Below are 19,077 nucleotides of genomic sequence, written 5' to 3'. Positions count from 1 at the left end.
GAAGAGTAGCCCGCTGCTTTTGAAACAGCTAATGGGTATCCTAATAAAATACAAAACACCAAGAGTTGGCGCAATTGCTAATTAGCGTTAGCGCAATGACTGGAAGTCTATGGTATCAGCTAGCATAACAGTAGATATTATATACTTCCAGTCATTGCGCTAATGCTAGTTAGCATTGGCTCGTGAAAGTACCTCTAACTTCCTTCATACTGGATGGTATCCATAAAAATGGTATCCAGGAGTTCATCTGACTCTGGGGATGTAGATAAAATGGCTTCATTGCCAAAATCTCGATGTATCTCTTTAACCCCCTACCTTAACCCTTACCTAACCCTCACCTTAACCATTTCAAATTTGAACTTCAATGGGATAGGGACGTCTTCCACAAACCCCTGGGGTGCCTTATTGCTATTATACACTGGTTACCAATGTAATTATAACAGTATGTTTTGTCATACCTGTGGTATATGGTCTGTTATAAACTGAGTGGTTCGAACCCTGAATGCTGATTGGTTGACAGCCGTAGTATATCAGACCGTATACCACGGGTATGACAAAACATTTATTTTTACTGCTCTAATTACATTGGTAACCAGTTTATAATAGCAATAAGATTTCAAGGCGATTTCGAGGATAAGAAGTGCTTGTGTTTCCCAATGGCCTGCTGGAATAGGCTACTGAGGAACAGACTGCCTCCCCGCCTGACAGTCAGCAGAGAAATGCCATGGTGGCCGCGGTGCAAGTTCGATATAGCCCACAAACCCCGCAGACCACTACCAATACATTTTCACCCGCGACATCGTTTTCAAAGCAGCCCAATTTGACCGGAAAACACCGCACACACACATGTCAAAACCGGTTCAGGACCGTCCCAAGGATCGAGAATAGCACTAACCCTTCTCCACTTCCTAAAAGTAATACTTCCGGTATCAAAGGTCATTTCCGCTCTCGTTGTGCCATCAAATCTAAACCGTGAACCACGAGAAAAATCTTTACTTACTTCAAGGACACGGTGAAGGAATTATGGTTAGTTTTTATTTAATTTTTAATTTTAAATAACATCTATAGATTTGCATTCGAGTAGTTTACCTGGGGAAAATATTGAGTATATTGCTAGCTAGCCTTGTTTTGAAATTGTTCACGCATGTCAATCAACGTTAGCTAGTTTGCTAACGAAGTGAGTCGTTTTTTAAACATATGACTTGTCGTATACCAGCTTCTTATATTACAACATGTTATAATAATGTAAAACGATATATTTCAGTCTGCGTGTTAATTGACCAGCCATTGTCATCCTGTGTTTTATTCCGAGTTAACGCTAACTGTAGCCCTATTGTCATAACTCTGTTCCACTTTACATTACTTTACATTAGTCACTGGACAAAGGCGTCTCATGTAAGGCGGAAGTTTAGTTAAAAATCCCGAAACTCAATCTGAACATTAATACGCGTCGCTTGCGGTACGGGCTTTGGAGGCTTAATAAGGACCTTCTCTTTCATTATCAGCGAGAAATATTAAAAAAAGGTTAAATAGATACTCTCACCTTGTTAGTGTTCCCACACGGCCATATATCCATGTTACAGCGCATGTTCCCACACGGCCATATATCCATGTTACAGCGCATGTTCCCACACGGCCATATATCCATGTTACAGCGCATGTTCCCACACGGCCATATATCCATGTTACAGCGCATGTTCCCACACGGCCATATATCCATGTTACAGCGCATGTTCCCACACGGCCATATATCCATGTTACAGCGCATGTTCCCACACGGCCATATATCCATGTTACAGCGCATGTTCCCACACGGCCATATATCCATGTTACAGCGCATGTTCCCACACGGCCATATATCCATGTTACAGCGCATGTTCCCACACGGCCATATATCCATGTTACAGCGCATGTTCCCACACGGCCATATATCCATGTTACAGCGCATGTTCCCACACGGCCATATATCCATGTTACAGCGCATGTTCCCACACGGCCATATATCCATGTTACAGCGCATGTTCCCACACGGCCATATATCCATGTTACAGCGCATGTTCCCACACGGCCATATATCCATGTTACAGCGCATGTTCCCACACGGCCATATATCCATGTTACAGCGCATGTTCCCACACGGCCATATATCCATGTTACAGCGCATGTTCCCACACGGCCATATATCCATGTTACAGCGCATGTTCCCACACGGCCATATATCCATGTTACAGCGCATGTTCCCACACGGCCATATATCCATGTTACAGCGCATGTTCCCACACGGCCATATATCCATGTTACAGCGCATGTTCCCACACGGCCATATATCCATGTTACAGCGCATGTTCCCACACGGCCATATATCCATGTTACAGCGCATGTTCCCACACGGCCATATATCCATGTTACAGCGCATGTTCCCACACGGCCATATATCCATGTTACAGCGCATGTTCCCACACGGCCATATATCCATGTTACAGCGCATGTTCCCACCGGCCATATATCCATGTTACAGCGCATGTTCCCACACGGCCATATATCCATGTTACAGCGCATGTTCCCACACGGCCATATATCCATGTTACAGCGCATGTTCCCACACGGCCATATATCCATGTTACAGCGCATGTTCCCACACGGCCATATATCCATGTTACAGCGCATGTTCCCACACGGCCATATATCCATGTTACAGCGCATGTTCCCACACGGCCATATATCCATGTTACAGCGCATGTTCCCACACGGCCATATATCCATGTTACAGCGCATGTTCCCACACGGCCATATATCCATGTTACAGCGCATGTTCCCACACGGCCATATATCCATGTTACAGCGCATGTTCCCACACGGCCATATATCCATGTTACAGCGCATGTTCCCACACGGCCATATATCCATGTTACAGCGCATGTTCCCACACGGCCATATATCCATGTTACAGCGCATGTTCCCACACGGCCATATATCCATGTTACAGCGCATGTTCCCACACGGCCATATATCCATGTTACAGCGCATGTTCCCACACGGCCATATATCCATGTTACAGCGCATGTTCCCACACGGCCATATATCCATGTTACAGCGCATGTTCCCACACGGCCATATATCCATGTTACAGCGCATGTTCCCACACGGCCATATATCCATGTTACAGCGCATGTTCCCACACGGCCATATATCCATGTTACAGCGCATGTTCCCACACGGCCATATATCCATGTTACAGCGCATGTTCCCACACGGCCATATATCCATGTTACAGCGCATGTTCCCACACGGCCATATATCCATGTTACAGCGCATGTTCCCACACGGCCATATATCCATGTTACAGCGCATGTTCCCACACGGCCATATATCCATGTTACAGCGCATGTTCCCACACGGCCATATATCCATGTTACAGCGCATGTTCCCACACGGCCATATATCCATGTTACAGCGCATGTTCCCACACGGCCATATATCCATGTTACAGCGCATGTTCCCACACGTCCATATATCCATGTTACAGCGCATGTTCCCACACGGCCATACATCCATGTTACAGCGCATGTTCCCACACGGCCATATATCCATGTTACAGCGCATGTTCCCACACGTCCATATATCCATGTTACAGCGCATGTTCCCACACGGCCATATATCCATGTTACAGCGCATGTTCCCACACGGCCATATATCCATGTTACAGCGCATGTTCCCACACGGCCATATATCCATGTTACAGCGCATGTTCCCACACGGCCATATATCCATGTTACAGCGCATGTTCCCACACGGCCATATATCCATGTTACAGCGCATGTTCCCACACGGCCATATATCCATGTTACAGCGCATGTTCCCACACGGCCATATATCCATGTTACAGCGCATGTTCCCACACGGCCATATATCCATGTTACAGCGCATGTTCCCACATCGGCCATATATCCATGTTACAGCGCATGGTTATGGAAGACAGACGTGTAAGCATGGGCTGAACACAAGCTAATAAGGTAGAAAGTGTGGTTCCTTTCAGCTTGTGGATCTGTGTGAAACTGCTACAGTATATTTTGAATTTGAAGGATTGCTGATGAAAGATAAAGGCCATAGGTTTCCACAGCCATATCGCAACCGAGGATTATTGACGTTTCTGAACCTTCAAACACCGGGTCTACCGTCTAGACTGGACGAGGAGCAAATGAGATGGGTCCTGGTGTAACCTACCGTCTGGACGAGGAGGGAAGGAGATGGGTCCTGGTGTAGACTACCGTCTAGACGAGGAGGAGGAAATGAGATGGGTTCTGGTGTAGTCTACCGTCTAGACGAGGAGGAAATGAGATGGGTCCTGGTGTAGACTACCGTCTAGACTGGACGAGGAGGAGATTAGATGGGTCCTGGTGTAGACTACCGTCTAGACTGGACGAGGAGGAAATGAGATGGGTCCTGGTGTAGTCTACCGTCTAGACTGGACGAGGAGCAAATGAGATGGGTCCTGGTGTAGACTACCGTCTAGACTGGACGAGGAGGAAATGAGATGGGTCCTGGTGTAGTCTACCGTCTAGACTGGACGAGGAGGAAATGAGATGGGTCCTGGTGTAGACTACCGACTGGACGAGGAGGAAATGAGATGGGTCCTGGTGTAGTCTACCGACTGGACGAGGAGGAAATGAGATGGCTCCTGGTGTAGACTACCGACTGGACGAGGAGGAAATGAGATGGGTCCTGGTGTAGTCTACCGACTGGACGAGGAGGAAATGAGATGGGTCCTGGTGTAGACTACCGTCTAGACTGGACGAGGAGGAAATGAGATGGGTCCTGGTGTAGACTACCGTCTAGACTGGACGAGGAGGAAATGAGATGGGTCCTGGTGTAGTCTACCGTCTAGACTGGACGAGGAGGAAATGAGATGGGTCCTGGTGTAGACTACCGACTGGACGAGGAGGAAATGAGATGGGTCCTGGTGTAGTCTACCGACTGGACGAGGAGGAAATGAGATGGCTCCTGGTGTAGACTACCGACTGGACGAGGAGGAAATGAGATGGGTCCTGGTGTAGTCTACCGACTGGACGAGGAGGAAATGAGATGGGTCCTGGTGTAGACTACCGTCTAGACTGGACGAGGAGGAAATGAGATGGGTCCTGGTGTAGTCTACCGACTGGACGAGGAGGAAATGAGATGGGTCCTGGTGTAGTCTACCGACTGGACGAGGAGGAAATGAGATGGCTCCTGGTGTAGACTACCGTCTAGACTGGACGAGGAGGAAATGAGATGGGTCCTGGTGTAGACTACCGACTGGACGAGGAGGAAATGAGATGGCTCCTGGTGTAGTCTACTAATGGGAATAAACTACGTTTAAATCATTCAGACTTTTGTGTTTATCCTGCGATTTAACTTTGACATATTGCAATAGGCCAAGGGCTATTTTTTATGCTTCTCACTGATAGCCGCAGCTTGACATTCAGCTATTTAATATTTACCATATGACTACAATTATAACCAATTAGATTCCAGGAACCTCCTACTGCATTTTCAACCCTTCTGATTAGTCACAATACAGCCAATGAAAATCAAGTTCATTTCTTTTTGTTTTTCTTTTTCAATATATTTTATTAAGCCAGTTTGATTGGGTGGGCCAGTATTCAATCTGGGCCCTGCGTTGGCGTCACCTCTGCTTGCAAGATAATGCTGTACCTGTTTTAGTAGCAATTGTCCCACGTTTGACGGTGTCTGTAATCGGTAGATGGTTCTGATGCAAACTTTGTCGTTTTTGCATCGCTGAGCAATGCCCCAAAAGTATAAAATCCAATTGTTTGACGCTACCACCCCCTCCAAATCAAAAACCAAACATGGATTCAAAGTTGTCTCGCTTATTGTGCACCAGTTTGTCACTTGTTTGTCTAGCTAATCAGCCTTTCAATTAGGCAACTTCCTGCTGCAGATGGGAGGTAGAATGGAGCGGGTACCATTGACACCCGTGCTTGGTTTGGACTTGGAGAGGTGATGGTAGCGTCAAACAATTGGAATGTAAACTTGGGCACTGCTTGGTTAACAGAGCTGTGTGTGTTATACTGGTTAACAGGGCTGTGTGTGTTATACTGGTTAACAGGGCTGTGTGTGTTATACTGGTTAACAGGGCTGTGTGTGTTATACTGGTTAACAGGGCTGTGTGTGTTATACTGGTTAACGGGGCTGTGTGTGTTATACTGGTTAACAGGGCTGTGTGTGTTATACTGGTTAACAGGGCTGTGTGTGTTATACTGGTTAACAGGGCTGTGTGTGTTATACTGGTTAACGGGGCTGTGTGTGTTATACTGGTTAACAGGGCTGTGTGTGTTATACTGGTTAACGGGGCTGTGTGTGTTATACTGGTTAACAGGGCTGTGTGTGTGTTATACTGGTTAACAGGGCTGTGTGTGTGTTATACTGGTTAACAGGGCTGTGTGTGTTATACTGGTTAACGGGGCTGTGTGTGTTATACTGGTTAACAGGGCTGTGTGTGTTATACTGGTTAACAGGGCTGTGTGTGTTATACTGGTTAACAGGGCTGTGTGTGTTATACTGGTTAACAGGGCTGTGTGTGTTATACTGGTTAACAGGGCTGTGTGTTATACTGGTTAACAGGGCTGTGTGTGTTATACTGGTTAACGGGGCTGTGTGTGTTATACTGGTTAACGGGGCTGTGTGTGTTATACTGGTTAACGGGGCTGTGTGTGTTATACTGGTTAACAGGGCTGTGTGTGTTATAGTGGTTAACAGGGCTGTGTGTGTTATACTGGTTAACAGGGCTGTGTGTGTTATACTGGTTAACGGGGCTGTGTGTGTTATACTGGTTAACGGGGCTGTGTGTGTTATACTGGTTAACGGGGCTGTGTGTGTTATACTGGTTAACGGGGCTGTGTGTGTTATACTGGTTAACGGGGCTGTGTGTGTTATACTGGTTAACAGGGCTGTGTGTGTTATACTGGTTAACGGGGCTGTGTGTGTTATACTGGTTAACAGGGCTGTGTGTGTTATACTGGTTAACGGGGCTGTGTGTGTGTTATACTGGTTAACAGGGCTGTGTGTTATACTGGTTAACAGGGCTGTGTGTGTTATACTGGTTAACAGGGCTGTGTGTGTTATACTGGTTAACAGGGCTGTGTGTGTTATACTGGTTAACAGGGCTGTGTGTGTTATACTGGTTAACAGGGCTGTGTGTGTTATACTGGTTAACAGGGCTGTGTGTGTTATACTGGTTAACAGGGCTGTGTGTGTTATACTGGTTAACAGGGCTGTGTGTGTTATACTGGTTAACAGGGCTGTGTGTTATACTGGTTAACAGGGCTGTGTGTTATACTGGTTAACAGGGCTGTGTGTGTTATACTGGTTAACAGGGCTGTGTGTTATACTGGTTAACAGGGCTGTGTGTTATACTGGTTAACCTGGTATTTTAGTTGTATTAATCTTATTGAAAGTGAAAAGTTGGTTTGAAAACTGACATGATTATGTTCTGTCGTTGTTGCAGTCTCATACGATCCTGTTGGTTCAGCCAACCAAGAGGCCAGAGGGACGGACATACGCTGACTACGAATCAGTCAACGAGGGCATGGAAGGTAAATTATATATATATATATGGAGAGATACCTACTGTAGGTTTACATCTATCTAGTCCAGGGCTCTCCAACCCTGTTCCTGGAGAGATACCTACTGTAGGTTTACATCTATCTAGTCCAGGGCTCTCCGACCCTGTTCCTGGAGAGATACCTACTGTAGGTTTACATCTATCTAGTCCAGGGCTCCCCAACCCTGTTCCTGGAGAGATACCTACTGTAGGTTTACATCTATCTAGTCCAGGGCTCTCCAACCCTGTTCCTGCAGAGATACCTACTGTAGGTTTACATCTATCTAGTCCAGGGCTCTCCAACCCTGTTCCTGGAGAGATACCTACTGTAGGTTTACATCTATCTAGTCCAGGGCTCTCCAACCCTGTTCCTGGAGAGATACCTACTGTAGTGTTACATCTATCTAGTCCAGGGCTCTCCAACCCTGTTCCCTGTTCCTGGAGAGATACCTACTGTAGTGTTACATCTATCTAGTCCAGGGCTCTCCAACCCTGTTCCCTGTTCCTGGAGAGATACCTACTGTAGGTTTACATCTATCTAGTCCAGGGCTCTCCAACCCTGTTCCTGGAGAGATACCTACTGTAGGTTTACATCTATCTAGTCCAGGGCTCTCCAACCCTGTTCCTGGAGAGATACCTACTGTAGTGTTACATCTATCTAGTCCAGGGCTCTCCAACCCTGTTCCTGGAGAGATACCTACTGTAGGTTTACATCTATCTAGTCCAGGGCTCTCCGACCCTGTTCCTGGAGAGATACCTACTGTAGGTTTACATCTATCTAGTCCAGGACTCTCCAATCCTGTTCCTGGAGAGATACCTACTGTAGGTTTACATCTATCTAGTCCAGGGCTCTCCAACCCTGTTCCTGGAGAGATACCTACTGTAGGTTTACATCTATCTAGTCCAGGGCTCTCCAACCCCTGTTCCTGGAGAGATACCTACTGTAGGTTTACATCTATCTAGTCCAGGGCTCTCCAACCCTGTTCCTGGAGAGATACCTACTGTAGGTTTACATCTATCTAGTCCAGGACTCTCCAATCCTGTTCCTGGAGAGATACCTACTGTAGGTTTACATCTATCTAGTCCAGGACTCTCCAACCCTGTTCCTGGAGAGATACATACTGTAGTGTTACATCTATCTAGTCCAGGGCTCTCCAACCCTGTTCCTGGAGAGATACCTACTGTAGGTTTACATCTATCTAGTCCAGAGCTCTCCAACCCTGTTCCTGGAGAGATACCTACTGTAGGTTTACATCTATCTAGTCCAGGGCTCTCCAACCCTGTTCCTGGAGAGACACCTACTGTAGGTTTACATCTATCTAGTCCAGAGCTCTCCAACCCTGTTCCTGGAGAGATACCTACTGTAGGTTTACATCTATCTAGTCCAGGGCTCTCCAACCCTGTTCCTGGAGAGATACCTACTGTAGGTTTACATCTATCTAGTCCAGGGCTCCCCAACCCTGTTCCTGGAGAGATACCTACTGTAGGTTTACATCTATCTAGTCCAGGGCTCTCCAACCCTGTTCCTGCAGAGATACCTACTGTAGGTTTACATCTATCTAGTCCAGGGCTCTCCAACCCTGTTCCTGGAGAGATACCTACTGTAGGTTTACATCTATCTAGTCCAGGGCTCTCCAACCCTGTTCCTGGAGAGATACCTACTGTAGTGTTACATCTATCTAGTCCAGGGCTCTCCAACCCTGTTCCCTGTTCCTGGAGAGATACCTACTGTAGTGTTACATCTATCTAGTCCAGGGCTCTCCAACCCTGTTCCCTGTTCCTGGAGAGATACCTACTGTAGGTTTACATCTATCTAGTCCAGGGCTCTCCAACCCTGTTCCTGGAGAGATACCTACTGTAGGTTTACATCTATCTAGTCCAGGGCTCTCCAACCCTGTTCCTGGAGAGATACCTACTGTAGTGTTACATCTATCTAGTCCAGGGCTCTCCAACCCTGTTCCTGGAGAGATACCTACTGTAGGTTTACATCTATCTAGTCCAGGGCTCTCCGACCCTGTTCCTGGAGAGATACCTACTGTAGGTTTACATCTATCTAGTCCAGGACTCTCCAATCCTGTTCCTGGAGAGATACCTACTGTAGGTTTACATCTATCTAGTCCAGGGCTCTCCAACCCTGTTCCTGGAGAGATACCTACTGTAGGTTTACATCTATCTAGTCCAGGGCTCTCCAACCCTGTTCCTGGAGAGATACCTACTGTAGGTTTACATCTATCTAGTCCAGGGCTCTCCAACCCTGTTCCTGGAGAGATACCTACTGTAGGTTTACATCTATCTAGTCCAGGACTCTCCAATCCTGTTCCTGGAGAGATACCTACTGTAGGTTTACATCTATCTAGTCCAGGACTCTCCAACCCTGTTCCTGGAGAGATACATACTGTAGTGTTACATCTATCTAGTCCAGGGCTCTCCAACCCTGTTCCTGGAGAGATACCTACTGTAGGTTTACATCTATCTAGTCCAGAGCTCTCCAACCCTGTTCCTGGAGAGATACCTACTGTAGGTTTACATCTATCTAGTCCAGGACTCTCCAACCCTGTTCCTGGAGAGATACCAACACCAGTTGTATCTAACCTGATTCATCTTGTCAACCAGCTAATTATTACAATCAGGTGTGCTGGGTTTGGAGTTAACTTCCTGTAGGTGTTATCTCTCTGGGAACAGAGTTGGAGTTAAAACCTACAGGAAGTTATCTCTCCGGGAACAGGGTTGGAGTGAACCTATAGGAGGGTAGCTCTCCAGGAACAGGGTTGGAGTGAACCTATAGGAGGGTAGCTCTCCAGGAACAGGGTTGGAGTGAACCTATAGGGCGGCAGCTCTCCGGGAACAGGGTTGGAGTGAACCTATAGGGCGGGAGCTCTCCAGGAACAGGGTTGAGAGCTCCGCCCCATAGGCTAAATGCCCAGTTCTTGTCCTAATTGAATGCTTAGCGGGGCCTGATCTTAAAGGAGTGGTTTACTACTTCAGCTGCAATGGACTTCCTTATTGTGCACTGTGGAGTAACCAAAAAGACTAACAATCCTCGTTTTAATGGCGTTGCAATACACGCTGTGTGCAATACATAAAATGACCTAATCATTTTCTCAATTATGCCTAGGCCTGTTTTATCATTTGTGGTGAATTTCGATACCTGTGACAGATTGCACCTAATGTATGACTCTCCTTCCAGGTGTGTGTAAGATGTACGAGGAACACCTAAAGAGAATGAACCCAAACACACCGTCCATCACGTATGACATCAGTCAGCTGTTTGACTTCATCCATGACCTGGCTGACCTCAGTTGCTTGGTGTAAGTCCAAACCGCAGTACATTTTCACACGGATTTCGCTTTGTGTCTGGATTTTCTAACTTTTTCCCCTGAAGTAAACAATCCACGTCAAAGATTTCAAAGCGTAAGTTGATGTATGCATTTTGGGTGGAGTGGGACTTTCCACCACGGCAGCGTAGCCTAGTGGTCAGAGCGTTGGGCCAGTAACCGAAAGGTTGCTAGATTGAATCCCCGAGCTGACAAGGTAAAAATCTGTCGTTCTGCCGCTGAACAAGGCAGTTAACCCACTGTTCCCCGGTAGGCCGTCATTGTAAATAAGAACTTGTTCTTACCTGACTTGCCTCGTTAAATAAAATAATGTGGATGCTACCATGATTACAGATAAACCTTAATGAATCATCCTCTCACCATTACCAATAACAGGGGAGGTTAGCATGTCTTGGGGGTATAATCTCTCACCATTACCAATAACAGGGGAGGTTAGCATGTCTTGGGGGTATAATCTCTCACCATTACCAATAACAGGGGAGGTTAGCATGTCTTGGAGGTATAATCTCTCACCATTACCAATAACAGGGGAGGTTAGCATGTTTTGGGGGTATAATCTCTCACCATTACCAATAACAGGGGAGGTTAGCATGTCTTGGGGGTATAATCTCTCACCATTACCAATAACAGGGGAGGTTATCATGTTTTGGGGGTATAATCTCTCACCATTACCAATAACAGGGGAGGTTAGCATGTCTTGGAGGTATAATCTCTCACCATTACCAATAACAGGGGAGGTTATCATGTTTTGGGGGTATAATCTCTCACCATTACCAATAACAGGGGAGGTTAGCATGTCTTGGGGGTATAATCTCTCACCATTACCAATAACAGGGGAGGTTAGCATGTCTTGGAGGTATAATCTCTCACCATTACCAATAACAGGGGAGGTTAGCATGTCTTGGGGGTATAATCTCTCACCATTACCAATAACAGGGGAGGTTAGCATGTCTTGGGGGTATAATCTCTCACCATTACCAATAACAGGGGAGGTTAGCATGTCTTGGGGGTATAATCTCTCACCATTACCAATAACAGGGGAGGTTAGCATGTCTTGGAGGTATAATCTCTCACCATTACCAATAACAGGGGAGGTTAGCATGTCTTGGGGGTATAATCTCTCACCATTACCAATAACAGGGGAGGTTAGCATGTCTTGGGGGTATAATCTCTCACCATTACCAATAACAGGGGAGGTTAGCATGTCTTGGGGTATAATCTCTCACCATTACCAATAACAGGGGAGGTTAGCATGTCTTGGGGGTATAATCTCTCACCATTACCAATAACAGGGGAGGTTAGCATGTCTTGGGGGTATAATCTCTCACCATTACCAATAACAGGGGAGGTTAGCATGTCTTGGAGGTATAATCTCTCACCATTACCAATAACAGGGGAGGTTAGCATGTCTTGGGGGTATTACCTCTCACCATTACCAATAACAGGGGAGGTTAGCATGTCTTGGGGGTATAATCTCTCACCATTACCAATAACAGGGGAGGTTAGCATGTCTTGGAGGTATAATCTCTCACCATTACCAATAACAGGGGAGGTTAGCATGTCTTGGAGGTATAATCTCTCACCATTACCAATAACAGGGGAGGTTAGCATGTCTTGGGGGTATAATCTCTCACCATTACCAATAACAGGGGAGGTTAGCATGTCTTGGAGGTATAATCTCTCACCATTACCAATAACAGGGGAGGTTAGCATGTCTTGGAGGTATAATCTCTCACCATTACCAATAACAGGGGAGGTTAGCATGTTTTGGGGTATAATCTCTCACCATTACCAATAACAGGGGAGGTTATCATGTCTTGGGGGTATAATCTCTCACCATTACCAATAACAGGGGAGGTTAGCATGTCTTGGGGGTATAATCTCTCACCATTACCAATAACAGGGGAGGTTAGCATGTCTTGGGGGTATAATCTCTCACCATTACCAATAACAGGGGAGGTTAGCATGTTTTGGGGGTATAATCTCTCACCATTACCAATAACAGGGGAGGTTATCATGTCTTGGGGGTATGAACTTTGACCCTCTAACTTTCTCACTCCTTATTCAAGATTCATTCAGGATGATCCATAATCATGGTAGCAGCTAGGGCTGTGCTCATTACATTTTGTCAGATGGTTATTGTCACGCATATGCCTGCCGGTTTTCACAATAATTAACCGTTAATTAACATTAATTAATGTTTAGCTTCCTCAGGTCTCAGCGCATACAAGCCGCTGATGTGCATGTTTGAACCGTTTTTAAAGGAAAATGAAGTCATAAATCCATTCTAATATAGACACATCACAATAAATCTGTTATTTAGTTTAGGCAGGTCAACAAAAAAAACTAATTATAAACATGATATGAAGAAAATGTATTTCAGCAGATTGGAATGAGTCTGTCTACCGTGTGTTATCTGGCAATGCACCAGGCTGTAGACTAGTTAATCTAGCAGACAATATATGCTTATTTTATTTTTTTATTTTACCTTTATTTAACTAGGCAAGTCAGTTAAGAACAAGTTCTTATTTTCAATGACGGTCTAGGAACAGTGGGTTAACTGCCTTGTTCAGGAGCAGAACGACAGATTTATACCTTGTCAGCTCGGGGATTCGATCTTCCAACCTTTCGGTTACTAGTCCAACGCTCTAACCACTAGGCTATACAGTGCCTTCAGAAAGTATTCACACCCCTTAACTTTTTCCACATTTTGTTGTTACAGCCCCGATTTTTTAAATTATATATTTTTTGTCCCTGGCCCACACACACAATACCCAATGATGTGAAAGTGGAATTATGTTTTTCAAAGTTGAGTCTTAAGTATTCAACCCCTTTTTGTTACGGCAAGCCTAAATACGCCCAGGAGTAAAAAAATAAGTTGCATGGATTCACTCTGTGTGCAATAATAGTGTTTAACATGATTGTTGAATGACTACCTCATCTCTGTACCACACGTACAATTATCTGTAATGTCCCTCATTCGAACAGTGAATTTATGTATTGTATAACGACACAGTCATTATTTTCATTCAGGATTTTTTTTTTTGGGGGGGATCTCATATGTAGGCATTTAATCATGGTGAAGTTATTAGTTACCCTTTTAGATGGTGTATCAATACACCCAGTCACTACAAAGATACAGGCGTCCTTCCTAACTCAGTTGCCAGAGAGGAAGGAAACCGCTCATGGATTTCACCATGAGGCCAATGGTGACTTTAAAAAACAGTTACAGAGTTTAATGGCTGTGATAGGAGACAACGGAGGATGGATCAACAACATTGTAGTTACTCCACAATACTAACCTACATGACAGAGTGAAAAGAAGGAAGATATTCACTAAAGTAAAACAGCAAAGAAATGTACTTTGTCCTGAATACAAAGTGTTATGCTTGGCACAAACACAACATATCACTAACACTACTATAACTATAACCAGTCACTACCACTACTATAACCAGTCACTACCACTACTATAACCAGACACTACCACTACTATAACCAGACACTACCACTACTATAACCAGTCACTACCACTACTATAACTAGTCACTACCACTACTATAACCAGTCACTACCACTACTATAACCAGTCACTACCACTACTATAACCAGACACTACCACTACTATAACCAGTCATTACCACTACTATAACCAGTCACTACCACTACTATAACCAGACACTACCACTACTATAACCAGTCACTACCACTACTATAACCAGACACTACCACTACTATAACCAGTCACTACCACTACTATAACCAGACACTACCACTACTATAACTATAACCGGACACTACCACTACTATAACTATAACCAGTCACTACCACTACTATAACCAGACACTACCACTACTATAACCAGACACTACCACTACTATAACCAGTCACTACCACTACTATAACTATAACCAGTCACCACCACTACTATAACCAGTCACTACCACTACTATAACCAGACACTACCACTACTATAACTATAACCAGACACTACCACTACTATAACTATAACCAGTCACTACCACTACTATAACCAGTCACTACCACTACTATAACTATAACCAGTCACTACCACTACTATAACTATAACCAGTCACTACCATTACTATAACCAGTCACTACCACTACCATTACTATAACCAGTCACTACCACTACTATAACCAGTCACTACCACTACTATAACCAGTCACTACCACTACTATAACCAGTCACTGCCACTACTATAACCAGCCACTACCACTACTATAACCAGACACTACCATTACTATAACCAGTCACTACCACTACTATAACCAGTCACTACCACTACTATAACCAGTCACTACCACTACTATAACCAGTCACTACCACTACTATAACTATAACCAGTCACTACCACTACTATAACCAGTCACTACCACTACCACTACTATAACCAGTCACTACCACTACTATAACTATAACCAGTCACTACCACTACTATAACCAGTCACTACCACTACAATAACCAGTCACTACCATTACTATAACCAGTCACTACTATAACTATCACCAGTCACTACCACTACTATAACCAGTCACTACCACTACTATAACCAGTCACTACCACTACTATAACCAGTCACTACCACTACTATAACCAGTCACTACCACTACTATAACCAGACACTACCATTACTATAACCAGTCACTACCACTACTATAACTAGTCACTACCACTACTATAACCAGTCACTACCACTACTATAACCAGTCACTACCACTACTATAACCAGTCACTACTATAACCAGTCACTACCACTACTATAACCAGTCACTACCACTACTATAACCAGTCACTACCACTACTATAACCAGCCACTACCACTACTATAACCAGTCACTACCACTACTATAACTATAACCAGTCACTACCATTACTATAACCAGTCACTACCACTACCATTTCTATAACCAGTCACTACCACTACCATTTCTATAACCAGTCACTACCACTACTATAACCAGTCACTACCACTACTATAACCAGCCACTACCACTACTATAACCAGACACTACCACTACTATAACCAGTCACTACCACTACTATAACTAGTCACTACCACTACTATAACCAGTCACTACCACTACTATAACCAGTCACTACCACTACTATAACCAGTCACTACCACTACTATAACCAGTCACTACCACTACTATAACCAGTCACTACCACTACTATAACCAGTCACTACCACTACTATAACCAGTCACTACCACTACTATAACCAGTCACTACCACTACTATAACTTCACTATATAACCAGTCACTACCACTACTATAACTTCCAGTCACTACCACTACTATAACCAGACACTACCACTACTATAACCAGACACTACCACTACTATAACCAGTCACTACCACTACTATAACCAGTCACTACCATTACTATAACCAGTCACTACCACTACTATAACCAGTCACTACCACTACTATAACTATAACCAGTCACTACCATTACTATAACCAGTCACTACCACTACTATAACCAGTCACTACCACTACTATAACCAGACACTACCACTACTATAACCAGTCACTACCACTACTATAACCAGTCACCACCACTACTATAACCAGTCACCACCACTACTATAACCAGTCACCACCACTACTATAACCAGACACTACCACTACTATAACCAGACACTACCACTACTATAACCAGTCACCACCACTACTATAACCAGTCACCACCACTACTATAACCAGACACTACCACTACTATAACCAGTCACTACCACTACTATAACTATAACTAGCCACTACCACTACTATAACCAGACACTACCACTACTATAACCAGACACTACCACTACTATAACCAGTCACTACCACTACTATAACCAGTCACTACCACTACTATAACTATAACCAGTCACTACCACTACTATAACCAGTCACTACCACTACTATAACCAGTCACTACCACTACTATAACCAGACACTACCACTACTATAACCAGACACTACCACTACTATAACCAGTCACTACCACTACTATAACCAGTCACTACCACTACTATAACCAGTCACTACCACTACTATAACCAGTCACCACCACTACTATAACCAGTCACCACCACTACTATAACCAGTCACTACCACTACTATAACCAGACACTACCACTACTATAACCAGACACTGCCACTACTATAACCAGACACTACCACTACTATAACCAGACACTACCACTACTATAACCAGACACTACCACTACTATAACCAGACACTACCACTACTATAACCAGACACTACCACTACTATAACCAGTCACCACCACTACTATAACCAGTCACTACCACTACTATAACCAGTCACTACCACTACTATAACCAGTCACCACCACTACTATAACCAGACACTACCACTACTATAACCAGTCACTACCACTACTATAACTATAACCAGTCACTACCACTACTATAACCAGACACTACCACTACTATAACCAGTCACCACCACTACTATAACCAGACACTACCACTACTATAACCAGTCACTACCACTACTATAACCAGTCACTACCACTACTATAACTATAACCAGTCACTACCACTACTATAACCAGTCACTACCACTACTATAACCAGTCACCACCACTACTATAACCAGACACTACCACTACTATAACCAGTCACTACCACTACTATAACCAGTCACTACCACTACTATAACTATAACCAGTCACCACCACTACTATAACCAGTCACTACCACTACTATAACCAGACACTACCACTACTATAACCAGACACTACCACTACTATAACCAGACACTACCACTACTATAACCAGACACTACCACTACTATAACCAGTCACTACCACTACTATAACCAGTCAGTACCACTACTATAACCAGACACTACCATTACTATAACCAGTCACTACCACTACTATAACCAGTCACTACCACTACTATAACCAGTCAGTACCACTACTATAACTATAACCAGTCACTACCACTACTATAACCAGTCACTACCACTACTATAACCAGACACTACCACTACTATAACCAGTCACTACCACTACTATAACCAGACACTACCACTACTATAACCAGTCACTACCACTACTATAACCAGTCACTACCACTACTATAACTATAACCAGTCACTACCGGTTACGAATCATGATGGCAGTCAAATTCTACCTATTTAAGCTAAACGTTCTCATCTTTTGCTTCATGTTCATTGGTTAAAGCAGGGTTTTTGATGCTAGTGGTTGTATTAATTTGGGGATCTATCGCATCCCACAACTGTCCCAGACTATTGTTCCGTCTGTCTCCGCTAGGTACCATGCGGACTCAGACGTACCAGCCCATGTTTTAATATGTCGTTCCGTCTGTCTCCGCTAGGTACCGTGCGGACTCACAGACGTACCAGCCGTACAACAAGGACTGGATCAAGGAGAAGATTTACGTGCTGCTGCGGCGCCAGGCCCAACAGGCTGGGAAATGAGACTAAAGCCCAGTTTCAGAATTACTACATTGCAGACGCCTGATCTCACAACAACCTGGATAGGTGTTTAACATGTCTGCTAAGCACATCTTATGAGAGAGCAATCCGTTGCCCAACCATTGGGTGGATGCAACATCTGCAATGTAGGCTGTCTGGAACGTGACCGATCTATGACATCAGAGGTTATTACGATGGGGTCAGGGTTTTTTTTTGGGGGGGCGTGTTGTGTAGGGTGAATTTGCCCCAAGATGCTTGGGTCAGTTTTTTGCGTTTTCCCTACTAATGGTTTATTTTTGGAGTGGGGAAACTGATCTTAGATCTGTACATAGGGGAACCTTCACTCTGGAGCGTTTGGAAAGGAAAGGTTGAATGATGCTATGAATCAGGATATTTTAGTTTTAACGGAGAAGTTTTCTAGCGGGAGGGGGGGTAAGGCAGCTTACATTTTGTTAAAAATGTTTGTATTTAAAGAAAATTCCCCCTATTTTAAAAATGGCTTTTTGTCTTTTACTTTCAAATAATAAAAAAAAAGATTATTTGTTACTGTTTATGGTAGTTCTACACTGAGTGAACAAAACATTAGGAACACCTGCTCTTTCTATGCTACAGACTGACCAGATGAATCCAGGTGAATCCTATGATCTCTTATTGAT

The 19,077-nt window shown here is 44.3% G+C and overlaps 1 protein-coding gene across 1 annotated transcript; it reads left to right on the top strand.

Annotated features, from left to right (window-relative positions):
* The first annotated feature begins 888 nt into the window (after window positions 1-888).
* On the top strand, window positions 889-18,972 carry LOC106590819 (enhancer of rudimentary homolog). The gene is made up of 4 exons (XM_045705971.1): window positions 889-1,026; window positions 7,505-7,592; window positions 10,788-10,908; window positions 18,322-18,972. Exons 1-4 carry the CDS (start codon window positions 1,024-1,026, stop codon window positions 18,422-18,424), a joined length of 315 nt encoding a protein of 104 aa, XP_045561927.1. The 5' UTR covers window positions 889-1,023; the 3' UTR covers window positions 18,425-18,972.
* Window positions 18,973-19,077: the final 105 nt, after the last annotated feature.

This window comes from Salmo salar, chromosome ssa01 (assembly GCF_905237065.1).
Source record: "Salmo salar chromosome ssa01, Ssal_v3.1, whole genome shotgun sequence".
In the NCBI taxonomy this organism is placed as follows: domain Eukaryota; kingdom Metazoa; phylum Chordata; class Actinopteri; order Salmoniformes; family Salmonidae; genus Salmo; species Salmo salar.
The sequence above is the reverse complement of the archived record's forward strand: the minus strand, read 5'-3'. Positions and strand labels throughout refer to the sequence as shown.